This window comes from Cylas formicarius, unplaced genomic scaffold (genome assembly GCF_029955315.1).
Source record: "Cylas formicarius isolate icCylForm1 unplaced genomic scaffold, icCylForm1.1 PGA_scaffold_3__17_contigs__length_32017465, whole genome shotgun sequence".
Lineage (NCBI taxonomy): Eukaryota > Metazoa > Arthropoda > Insecta > Coleoptera > Brentidae > Cylas > Cylas formicarius.
Genome location: NW_026844326.1, coordinates 19143140 through 19156450, shown reverse-complemented (window position 1 = coordinate 19156450; position 13311 = coordinate 19143140). Strand labels below are relative to the sequence as shown.

Below are 13311 nucleotides of genomic sequence, written 5' to 3'. Positions count from 1 at the left end.
TGACCAAAACTATTGGTGAGTTCGGGTTACACCGTTGTACTCCTTAGTGCCCCCTTCGAAGCTGTCTTTCACTTTAATAGGTCGCAGCGCCTTAATTTTAAAAGTATTTATTTCTATCTAACCAATAGCGAATTTATGCCTAACTGTGATTCAAAAGAAATTTTCTTTGAATGCTTAGGGTTTAATAATCTTCAGGTGTTCTAACTTTGATATACAAATCCAGTTTTAACGAACTATAAGAATTCATTATTTGCCAAGTCATTTGTGAATTTCCAAAGCCATAAAAAGGAATAAATATAAGTTCCCATCGAAAAGCGTGACGTTGACCCAGGCAAAACGGGACTTTTTCATCAATCAGTCCTTGGATGTGACAGACAATTTACTCTCCGAAAATTAGTCCGCGAAACGAAATAAGCGAATTTTATCGCACAATTTATCGAATATTTAGACAAAAACTTTATTATTGTTCGCTGCGCACGCAAAACTTGGTATACGGTGGATTTTCTATTGAAATAATGAATTGCAGAATCGTGTAGTTTTATTCGTCTTTCGGACAAAGCGAAATGAAACCTCTGCGACGTTGGCCTACTGGGAACTTCGTCGATTTATTGACTAGCAGGAGTTTGAAAATTTGGGAATTTGGATCGTTCAGCGGCTATTTTCTGTCAAAAATGGCGTTTGCAGACCAATTCAGACCAGAAAATGAACACTGCAAGTAGTCATCTAATACTACCAATGTCAAAAATAAGTATTTGCAAAAAATATAAGGATATTATTAAAACAAAAATAAATAAATAAATGGTTATTGCATATGCTTCAGAGTTGTAAATTCTTCCAGGTTTTACTCCGCGTCTGGTCTGGCTGGCTCCAAGTGGAGGTAGTCCTCTGCTGACAACGTTTCGGCAAGATCTCACTTGCCATTTTCAAGTCGGGTCGTTCTGCTTCTCGTCTGAACTCGGCTTGAACGAGAAGCAGAACGACCCGACTTGAAAATGGCAAGTGAGATCTTGCCGAAACGCCCTGATGCGCGGTTAAGATTGTTAGGTTGCTTATAGATTTCTATAGACCCTTGGATTTTTTATTGGTAGAACAATTGATTACATGCAAGAATTTTAGTTTTATTTGATTTCCGGTTTCGTGATTGTGATCGGCAACTGCTGGTGAGTTAATTTCTAATAGTCTTAAAACTCTTTCATGTTCTTTGAGTCCAGTTCGAAAATGTTGGAGAAATTTTTGAACAAGTGGTAAATCTGGTTTTGAAGTTATATTTCTTAAGAACTTTTGATATGTGGTAAGGAAGGATAACAGTTGCAAGTGTAGGGCTGCTTTGGGACATTGTCTTTGGAAAGTTGTGAAGTGTATTGTATGATGGAACGCTTAATATCTCTAATGTATAAGGATTGAGATAGTTTTACGGCTCTGTAAACAAGAGAGTTGATAATCAATGATTTTTTGGCCGGATGGTGATGTGACAATGCACCAATGTATCTGTGTGCGTAGGTTTTCTGTAAACAGAAAAGTCTGCCACCCCTCATAACTCTAAAAGTTCTCCTTTCTACGCATTCCCTAAAATCCGCAAACCAGGAATACCCCTTCAAGCTATTGTCAGGAACATATGTTTATGGTCCGACTTTAATAATTTATTTTTGGTAGGTTTCTGAAAAATGCACTAAAACCTTGTTTTGCTTGTTGCTTCAACTTAAAGTCATGGCCAACTCAGACTATTTAACAAAAGAGAGAGAAGAGAGAAGTACTATTAGGGATATTTTTAACTATACCAATTTTTATAATGTTTTAATAAAATGTTTTAATAAATAAATAAAAAAAAATAATATAATTTTAAGACTGTATATGTAAAATCTTTTATTACGGTTTGATTTTGATAATTTTGAAAACGCCATAAAACTTTATGTTTCCTATTACATCAACCTGAAGTCATAGCAAACTGGGACTAATTGTTGATTAGGGATTTCTTTAAGAATAAAGTGACAACGAATTCTTAAAGTACTCATAGGACATAGGATATAAAAAGGATTTTTAATTCTCATCTAATAATTCAAATAACGAATAAAACCAAGTTTGGCATGGAGAAGCGAATATTCGACAGTCAAATTCATTCGCTAATATATATTTTATTTTTTTTACATCTTTGGAATAATAAGATTTTAGTAACGCTGTTGTTTTAAGATGATACTAAAAAATAAATGCCCCCCAAAAGCCGTTGTTAACATTATTATTGAAATTTGCATAAAAAATTTATAAGATCTTAAAATCATATACAAAATAATCGTTATTTACAAGGTTCATAATATTTATTTTTTTAAAACATTAAAAACTTTGGTCAATGGTCTAGTTAATTTGAGGTAGTCCTGAATACGAATCTGTTGTCACTTTCAATTTGAAAAAATCTCCAAAAGAACTTCTCGATTTTCCGCTTCAAAAACTGTGTTAGTTAGCCATGACATTAGTCGATGACACGAAAAAACCATTACATTTATCTTAGTAATCTATCCAACCAAAAAGAATTATCAAAATTGAGCCATAAACAAACATTCTACAGGTAATGCTTAAGCGAGGCGCCCGCAATATTTCGAGCACCCTGTATTCGAAATTAGTATAGTTAGGTTTTATGTAGTCCGGAATAAGAATCTGTAGACACTTTATTTTATTAAAAATTTTATTAATTTTTTAAATTAATTAATTTATTTACTAAAAATTTATCAAAATCAAACCGTTATCAAAGATTTTACAACAATGTACACACTTAAGCGGGGCGCAAACGATATTTCAAACACCCTGTATTGAAACATTCTAAAAATTGGTGTAGTTGGGTTCTAAGTACTCCTGAATAGGAATTCGTTGCCAATTTATATTTTTTAAAATCGCTAATAGTACTTCTCTCTTCTCTCTCTTTTGTTAAATAACGTCATTTGACCATAACTTTAAGTTGAAGCAATATGCAAAACAAGGTTTCAGTGCATTTTTCAGAGACAACATAAAAAATTATCAGAATCCAACCATTAACAAAGATTTTACAAGGGTGAACAATTCTTAAGTGAGACACTCCATATATTAAGAAATCCCTTTACAGCATAGTTTCGTACTTAATTCATTTCATGTGATTGAACAAATAAAAACCATTACATTCTCTGACCAAACCAAACATTTTCATCTTTGAATTGAAAAATCCTTGTCTGGAATGTATTTTTTTTTTGTTCGATATTCGCAAATGAACACATTACATTTTATCTTAAGGATTTTAATAATTAGCTATTTTCGTTTCGATGAGTTTTTCATAAAAGTTGAGCTCCAGAAATGAAAATTTTCTATATCTTCAAATAAGATATGTTCCTATAATAAACCAACTTTTTTGGCCCAATCTAAACTTTTAACCAATATTTTTATTCTTAAAAAAAAAACCTTTAAATTTTAAATATTTTAAAGATTGTAAATTCAAAAATATTGATTTTTTTATTTATTTAATTATTTCTAAACAATACGCACAAATAGACATTATTATGTTCTATAAATTATAAAATCAAATTATCAGTTTTTGTTATTACAGAGAAATACTTTGTATAAACATATTCTGAATATTTTATTTATGTAAAAACTCTTCGACTTATTATTTATTTATAAAACAAAATTGCGAAAGCCAAAAAAATAATAACATTGCAACCATTTGCAACACAAAAATTAACACCGACATGAAATCATTCGTCGGGAAGAGCTATGGGTTCTCCATTACCACCAGTCATGGCGAATATATTTATGGAAGCCTTTGAGACACGTTCCATCTAAAACCGAAATTATGGAAACGCTACGTTAATAACACTTTTGTTGTTTGGCCCCATGGTCAAGAATACCTCCGAGATTTTCTAAGCCATTTAAACTCTATACGCCCTAACATAAGTTTTACAATTGAATTAGAAATCAATAGTGATCTCCCGTTCTTAGATATTCTTGTCAATAGAAAATTAGACCTAGCAATAGTTCCAATAGTTCCGGTCCAAAAATTATTGTTTATTAACTATATTTTTTACAGAGCTGTAAAAATATCTCAACCCCAGTCACTGAAAGTAGAATTGAAACACTTTTCATCTGCTCTCCCCTCTAATAATTTACACAAAATACTCTTCACCACAACCTTCCAAAGTCAACGATTCTGAAAGCAATCCGACACTTGCCACTGTTGTTCTTCCTTACATTGAAAACATCCAGGAGTTTACAGCATATACGGCACAGAATACATTTTAGACACCGGACGAAAAATATCAACTAAGCTCAAAGATTAAGATTAAGACCACGACAAATAAACTCATAAGCAGTTACCGGACACAATCATGAAAGCGGACATCAAATCTTAATCGATAAAACTAAAATTCTTGCATGTACGCAATTCTTCTAACATCGAAAAATCCGAGAATCTATAGAAATCTATAAACAACCAAACAATCTTATCCGCGGATCAGGGTTTTCACCTATCAGTCATCCAAGACAATGTTAATGCCCATCCTTTACCTCCGCGCTCATCAAACGATAAGCAGGTAAAGTCTGTTCATAGATATAAGAAAGTGACTAACTGATACGAATTAAGGAAAGACCCGGGCAAGCTGTAAGAATGAAATATGGCCGAACAGGTCCGTACTTTACTTAGAAATAAATTATTTAGGATTTTGTTAGGAAAGATACTAAACAATATTTATTTATTTATGTATTTATGTTCAAATCTAAAATAAAATTACAAATTATTTTTATTACCTACTTAAATTACTTAAAATTATTCCATAATATATCAGTATCACTATCGCTATCATCGCGTGTTCTAATTATTATTTGTTCTGTATTATTTGCAATATGGATGTTTTTTCTATATATTCAACATAATTTGTCCAACTTTGTGGAGGGATGTTAAAAACTTCGGTTTCTAAAAGTTTGAGGACATTGGAGTTAACACGGGGAAAAACATTGTTACGGCGAATGGCAGATTTCAGTTGGTGCCAAACATGTTCAATGGGATTATATATACAGTGGAAGCCTTAAAACTGTATGCCCTAGATTTTTTCCCATTCAAAAGCAATTGGTCACTTTCTTATATCTATGAACAGACCATACAGAGTAAAATGTGAGCTAGTGTCAGTCTGACGAAGCCAACAGAATGATTGGTGAAACGTCAGCCAGTAATAATAATTTAAATTGACTTTATAATCTCACATTTTAAAGTTTCTGCTAATTACAGTTTTTCCATAACAGCTCTTCAAAGTTCCCGGTGGGACACCCTGTATAAAATAACACAATAGAATTCGATGTTCGCAAATGTTCGTGCTGCAGCAATAAAAGATTGCGTATAATTGAAACCCGGATTACCGTTTGAGTGACACGGCAGTATAGAGTTCAGCGATTCAAAATTGTAGTATTAAAAATCGTAATGGCACTCATATGAGCGTTAAATCCGCCGCTGGCGATAATCCGGATTTAGTTGTAATCTCAATGCAGAGGGAGTTCTTTCTATTTTGTCTGGCGAGTATTTTTTGTGTTGGACATCTGGGGAAATTGCAAAAGGCGCGGCTCCTGAAAGAGACGTGAAAGTATATAATTGCTTATCTAGTAGCTGGATAAACCTCGTCACACTATGATGATGATAGCAAAATTTTACTTAAAAACTTTAAAGTTACCAAAAAAAGTGTCGTTTTTTTTGCCACCTTCCAATGTTTCAATAACTATCTCACTAATTTGGTTAGGTTAGGTTGATATTTTTATATTAAAGTAACATTCGTCGGACCATATGACAAGTCTCCAAAAAGAATCGCTGATTCGTATTTGTTGCAAATACGAGTGGCAAAACTGCATCCGACCGTCGTTACTGTCGGCATCACCAGGATGCAAATGTTGAACACTCTTAATGAATGCTACTGCTTGTTCTATGTGTTTTCAAGATAATGACGGCGTTGTTTCTATGTAACCTAAATACATTTGTTTCTCTTTGCTCCCTATTCTCGTTCAAATAATTTTTAGGACGTGGTTGAATAAAGGATCCGTGCCTAACTACATTTTTTTTCAAACGAGCAAACATATCTGAAAACGGTTGTCTCTCGGGATATCTAATATAAACAAAACACATTTCTATAATATAAAAATTATACGGACTATATCCCTCTAAAAACCTGCGGTAATATAATTCCGAAGCTACTATTTTTCAAAATTTTTATACCTCGCCATTATTATAGAAAATTAATTAAAATGAAATAAACGCAGAAAGAACAAATGGATAGGGAATAAAAATATAATTATAAACTGACAGTCTCGTAAATTTTTGACAGTCATAGCCAACTATCATATTTATCATATTAATAAGACATTATTATTTAAAAAAAATATATTTTCATCATTTTATCGAAATTAAATAAAAAGTCTCTTGTATAGTAATAATTGCTTAAATGTATCTTATTTTTAGTTGATTTAGTTGATTTACTATGGTCCACTGCTACAAATAAAGCAAACAATGAATCAAAATAACTTTATACTAATATATATTTTTGGAAAGCTTAAGTTATATTCAATTATTGTAAAGAATAATATACCGGGTGACACAACAAAGTAGGAACACTATAACTTTTAAACGGCTTGAGATAGCGATTTGAATTTTGGAAGGGTTAATATAGTCTGAATGTCCAATTTTTTGACAATATGTAGTCAATGGTTGTTGCACTTCCGGTTTAAGCGGAAAAGGCACAACCTATATTTTTTGCATTTTTAGATTCAAGAGATCATTCTACGTAGGATAGGATGGTTATTTTTTGTTTTGTTTTTTAGTTTTTATTTAATTTTTGAAAATTGTGTCTAGAACGCTGTGATTATCATAAATACTATTTACCGGGTCACCTGATTATGGGAAAAATTGTAAATGGAACTTTTCTTTACTTGTCGAATGATCTATTAATTTTTTAGGACAACCTAGTTTTTCAAATAGTACCCTGGTGGGAACAAAAAGCTCACAGGAAGGAAAAAAACAGATAAGTAAACACATTTTTATAAAAACAAAATATTATTGCTTCTATTCATCATCAACTCGGCATGATTGAAAATTCTGACAGTTTATACATTTTTATCTGATTATCCATTTTGTCGTGTTATCAATCATGGAAGGCAATAATCAATTTACAAATGGAGAAAAAGTTGATATACGGGGAATGCAGAAAAAACTCTCGACAGGCTATTTGCCATTAGACAAGTAAAGAAGAGTTTCATTTAAATTTTTCCCATGATCAGGTGACCCGATAAATAGTATTTATGATGGTCACAGCCTCCTAGACACAATTTTCAAAAATTTTCAAAAATTAAAAAAAAGAGAAAACCGTCCTATTCTGCGTAGAATAACCTCCTGAATCCAAAAATGCAAAAAAATATAGATTGTACCAATTAAAATTCGAAATTTACTGTCGTTTCGGCTCAACCCGAAACATAGATACATATTGTCAATAAATTGGACATTCGACCCATATTAATCCTACATTAAAACGGTTGCAGCAAGTAAAAAACTAACTACGGCAATGGATTTTAGGAACGTTTTTTAAACTCTTCAATAAATCAAAAGCGACGGAAATACGGGAGTGGTCCAAGAGAGCCATGATAGTTTCGTTGACAGCAACTTTAATTTCACAAAAAAATAGCCTACAGTGTCGCGTAAACCGCGACTGTCTATCTTTAAGAATAACTGAAATACACCTTCAAAGTGTCCAAAATGGGATACCCCCTTGAAATAAAGAGGAAAATGTTAAATTAGCAACGCTTTTTTACACAAATTAATTTTTATTAAATAATTTCATCGAATTTGTTTGCCATTGTTTGAATCTTTTCATTTACTTTGTAAAGTTATATAATGCTTTTATTTGCCACCCAATAATTAATTTTATTGTCTGTAGAGTGGTGCAAATGACACAATATAAAATAAAAGCATATCTCACAAGTAACTATTGAACACATATAATATATTAACAGTACTGTTGTACTACAATGTGTAGTAAAATGTACAAAAAGCCTTTAATAAAAAGTAAAGTGTCCCTAAATTATGAAAATTTTCAATACAATACAATTTGTAGAATTTAATACAATAAAGAAAAAATTTAAAAAAAACTACAGTACAGGTTTTGCGTGTTCATATTTGGATAACGGAATTAATTTACAAATGGAGAAAAAGTTGATATGCTTCTTATATACGAGAAATGCAAACAAAAACAAAAAATGCACGAACTCTCAAAATTTTTATTCATGGCTCCTAGGCAATATTATATTTTTATGAGAATGTATTTTATTGATCTAGTTTTTCAAAATTCTGGATTCAATATGTTATTAAATTCAAATTTTAATTGCAAAAATTTTCAAATCAATCAATCAATCAAATCAATAATTTAAACCAGAGAATAATCTAAAAATTTCCCTTTGATAATTTAACTCTCATAATTATTTAAGATGCATGTTCGCGCAGATGTTCCGCCGGAATCCATACGCGCATAAATTTGTATAACACAATTTCTAACCGGAAGCGTGTATGGTAGCTTCCACATTTGCATGACATAGACATACTTTGTACTTTACTGACTACTTTAAATGAATTAATTAATAAATTAATTACGATTTTGTGTATAGAGCAAGTCAATTTTAATGATTTAAGTCTAGCGCAGACCAGTTGTGTTGCCCAATTTTTTTATTATTACATTTAGTAAAGTAAATTATATTGAGAGGGCATGTGGGCAACTTCCTGACTACTAACATTTTGAAATTAATTTTTGTCACCTATGTTCAGTGTTAATAAGAGTTTAAAGGGTCCTGCCAAGTTTCTCCCCAGAAGAGTTTCTTTATGTTTGTGGTGGCATGGGCAACTTGAGAGAGTCATTTTAAAGGGAGCTCTAAAACGAAGTCCTGAAATTAATCAACTACCGATTGTGGCAAATTATTAATACTAAATTAAACAAATATCCAATATACCACGTATCCCACATTAATCCGTCTCGTATGGTGTAATCCTTACACAGTTAGGTTTGTCTACTGATTGTGATTTTGGAAAGGACCAGGCTCTATTCGCTGATCGCTTCATTTTATAGAAAAAAATTAGAGTCAATAATTAAGAAAAATGAAAATACGATAATTTATTTATGGCATTTTAATAACTATCTTCATATAATTTTATCTTTGATCCATATAACTCAACTTTTTTACTAACGGTTAGATAGGAACACACGTACATATAGAAAAATGTATACGCAATCACTCGTGTTACTTTCTTTCCAAATTTCCCCTTTTTTTAAATAATTGTTTTCGATGTTGTTTCGTCTAACACAAGACAGGAAAGATTACGAGAAAAAAAATCCCATCCTTACAAATGTAGCGCTGTGTTTCAATAAAAAAAAATGGGTGTGGAATGTTTAAATTTAAATAAACATTCCCTTAAATTGAATATGCAATGAGTCTCTAAAAAAATAAATTCAAAAAATAAAATAAGTTTTTTTTCTTATTAGTATTTTAAATTAATTGTAAAAAAATTGTTGGCAGCGTGTCCCAAATTGTTCCCAAAATTTTAATTCCTCGTTAACTGAATCAAATGTGAATTGAGTTGAGATTAGATTTTTTCATTCTTAGAATTGCTTCAGATTTTTAATGATAAAATGTGAGACAAGCTGTATACAAATACCAATTTCAAATATTGCTCGACATGGCCGAGCAAAAGAACTTTCTACGATTTTCTGAATTTATTGCAAGTTACAGATTCGCATTGTATAAGGAACTCAACAAAATTTCATATTAAAATTTAAAAATAAAACAATTGCGTTCATGTTAAATCGGCAATTTAAAATTTTTGAATTGTTGCCATTTGCCAACAACTCACAGTAAGACAGCAAATTAGTTCGGTTCGCTCTAGAGAGTATTAAAGTTTCAGTTCAATTTTTGAAACGTTCGTTGCATAGACACGTAAGCGGTTATTGAAAATTAACTTCGAAAAATCGAAATCGTTCTTTGCGCCGAGTAAATAGCCTGAATTTACTTCTACACTTTTTAATCAATCGTTACGTTGATAAATTAAAAAGATTTAAAAATATTCTCATGTTCCTTGTTAATTCGTACAATGGTATTCAAAATACAATGTGGGAAATTTTATTACGAACTGCACGAAAGAAATGTTTACAATTTCATTGTAAATATTCCGACATGGAGCCGGAGCCCACAGAAAATTGAAATTGTTCAAGTTTTGGACTGCAATAAAGTTTTATGGGAAAATGAGGAAAACAGTATTATTATTGGAGTAAAATAATTCACATTGTTGCACACGTAAAATGTATTCGTCGCTGAAAAACACTCAGACCAGTGCAAAATTGTAAGTACCGAAGAAATCCGGTTTGAAATTTTTTTTAATAATTCAGCTATTTATAAATTTTCATTAGGTTATTAATATTATATATTTTGGCCATTAATGTTATCTTTTACATATTTTTGTCATTGCAAATATATAAAGTTCATAATACAACATTTATTCCGGAAAAAATATATATCCAGTCTCACCGTCAAACATAAAATAGCCTATGCAATACAATACAATACAATACACACGTATCTTTCAACAATTAAATTTATACTTTTTTTTACAAATACAGTCATTTTAATTCTTTTTTTTTTTGAGGAAAAACATGTGACAACCAAAAGTTTTAATATATATCTAATAAAAAATTAATAAGTTTTAATTACGAAACCTTTATTCAGAATCTTCTGGGTTAGCTTTTACGAGAAATCCAGTTAAAGCCTTGATGGATTGATGATGCTTTTTTGGAAAATTAAGATCTTCTTTTTTATTATTTCGTATATTCTGTGATTTGTTATACATTTGTGTACATGTTGTACTATTGTGATTTTTTTCTGCAATATTTATAACTTTCTTGTGCAAAAGATATCTTAAATATTATACAATTAATTTCACATTTCCACAACACTCTGAGATACATACAATTACCGACATTTTAGTCATTAAAACACAGTTTATGTTAACAATTTGGAAAATTGAGATATTCCAAGATCTAACCAAAATTGTTTTAACTTATACTGTTGCCATAAAGGGACGTTTGATTTTGGGATGTTATTTTCTTTAAAAATTCAGTCAGTTATTCGTACCACACGAGAAACAGAAATATTTGGATAAACCTTACATAAGTGAAAAATATGAACTATCTAAGGATGTGATTTTCGATTTGGTCTCATTTATTATTGGGATTCATTACTCGAGATTTGATCAAATAAGAATTATCTTTATAGTAAACATGCGAATAAATTATAGGTATTCTTCCATAAAAAACACTAACGTTAAGTGGGATTTTTTACATTTCTGAATTCTTTCTACTTTAACCATAGAGACACTGCCTTCCCGTCAAATTCTTACGGTGCACATAACATCGAAACATCAAATAGACAATTTTATCTTATTTTGCATATATCGGAAGACAAAATGAAAATTCAAATCGTAAGAATAGAGCGCTTTTATACCTGAAAGCTTTCTGCGGTTCCCATGGGGGATTTTGTAGGAAATATAGTTTCAGATGTTGCCGAATTTTATTTAACTATATACGGTAACTATGAAAACAATGCTCCTATCAATTTGTAGAAATCAGAAAAAGTACATCTAAAACAGGTATTCTGCATAAAATTAAGACGAAAACTGTGATATCGCCATAGTAAAACATTCAAGACACGACTAAAACAAACAGTCCTAACCTGTACCACACTTACATATTGTCTCTCTACTTCTTCACGCTCTTCTTCAGTCGCAGTTTACTTGGGAGTGATTTCGTCCCTTGACACAAACTTGCTACCGTTTAGCAACGACGCAAATCTATTGTCTCGTATGATACACGGGTTCCCGCAGACGATTATGGTAAGTCTCGACCACCCGACACCGTCCAATCACATCGTATGGTTATTCGAATTGCGGATGGGCTTTCGATGATGTGCAAATCCGGCTTAGATGAGCTTTCGAATGAGTGTAAACATTCCGTGCGGTGCCCTGCCGAAAGCAGCCGCTCTTCGCAGGACGGCGTAAGCTCTGATTCGCCGACAGCGTTGCCGGATTGCGTCACGTCGTTCGCTTTGGACGCGAAAAGCTCTTTGTGTTTGTTTAAGGGAAAAGTTTCCTCGCACGTGATTAAAATGTGTCGGGGCAAATTGTTCGCCCGCGGAGAACTTTTCGTTTTTACGAATGCTATAACTTAATAACAACAATTATTTGAATATAGGATGGGTTGAAAGGACAAAAAGTATTTTTTGTTTTTTAATGTTTTAAAAAAAGTTTTTTCCAACCATCAACCATGTTTTGGTGCGTGCGATTTTTCAACTGTTGTAAAAAAAAACTCAGATTTTATCCACGGTATTTAGTTTTTGAGATAGGGTTTTTATAGTTTTAACTTGTTGTATATTTTACGATGTAACTAATAAATAAATTTAGATTACAACAAAATTTTGTTCTATACGACTTGAGTTGAAAATTGAGTTTACTAAAGCAGTCTTGCTGAAGGTCCTACTAATTCTATGTCAAAATCTTCTTCATGAAATTTTATTGCTTGAACAAATGAACTCCCAGAGTCAGATTTAGTTGCGTTTTTTGAGGACCAGCTTTTATTTTTTTCGTGCTAATCCTAGGAAATTTACTTGACAACTACTCAAAACAATTTCCATCTTGATCAAAAGCCCTCGCAAATTGCTTCATCAGCAAGGATGAAAGTAGAATTTTTTCTTGCGAAAGCAAGGTTTCGTTGAACACATTTTATTTTCCCTGCATTAGTCAGTGCTCATTTTTAGTTCGGCGCTCTGAAATGCAAATGCAAGAAAATTTTCCATTTTGAAATCACTGCTGCAAACCTGGTATAAGATGATTAGGTCAGGGACAATCCCGGATATATATTTGGCTATTTCTAATGTAATTTTGTGAAGGAAATTTCTATTTCGACCAATAAGTAATTGTTTATTTTTTTATATTAGTCCTATTTAGGAACTAATATCACTTAACCTGTACCTCGAAAAGTTGAGATGATAGAAAATCTAGTGGCAGTTGTTGGATTGGCAGCACCAATTTACTTTTTCATTTTGTTACCTTGTAAGATCAACCGAAACATAAACTGGACAGCTTGAGGTTTATCGCATATCGTGTACCTGTGTTTAGATATATCTACATTGGAACAACAAAACCCGAATTAAAAAAAACCTAAGGCCGACTGCCGAATGGGACAAACGAAAAAATCACCTGTGGTGAAACATATTTTAAGCATCAATGTTTGT

The 13311-nt window shown here is 31.7% G+C and overlaps 1 protein-coding gene across 1 annotated transcript in view; it reads right to left on the bottom strand.

Moving 5' to 3' along the window:
- The window catches only part of LOC132699948 (uncharacterized), a 94723-nt gene extending 82668 nt beyond the window's left edge, over positions 1–12055 (bottom strand). Inside the window, exon 1 of the mRNA XM_060666947.1 lies at positions 11770–12055. Coding sequence (XP_060522930.1) covers positions 11770–11771 — 2 coding nt within the window. The 5' untranslated portion in view covers positions 11772–12055. The remainder of the gene's footprint in view (positions 1–11769) is intronic.
- Positions 12056–13311: the final 1256 nt, after the last annotated feature.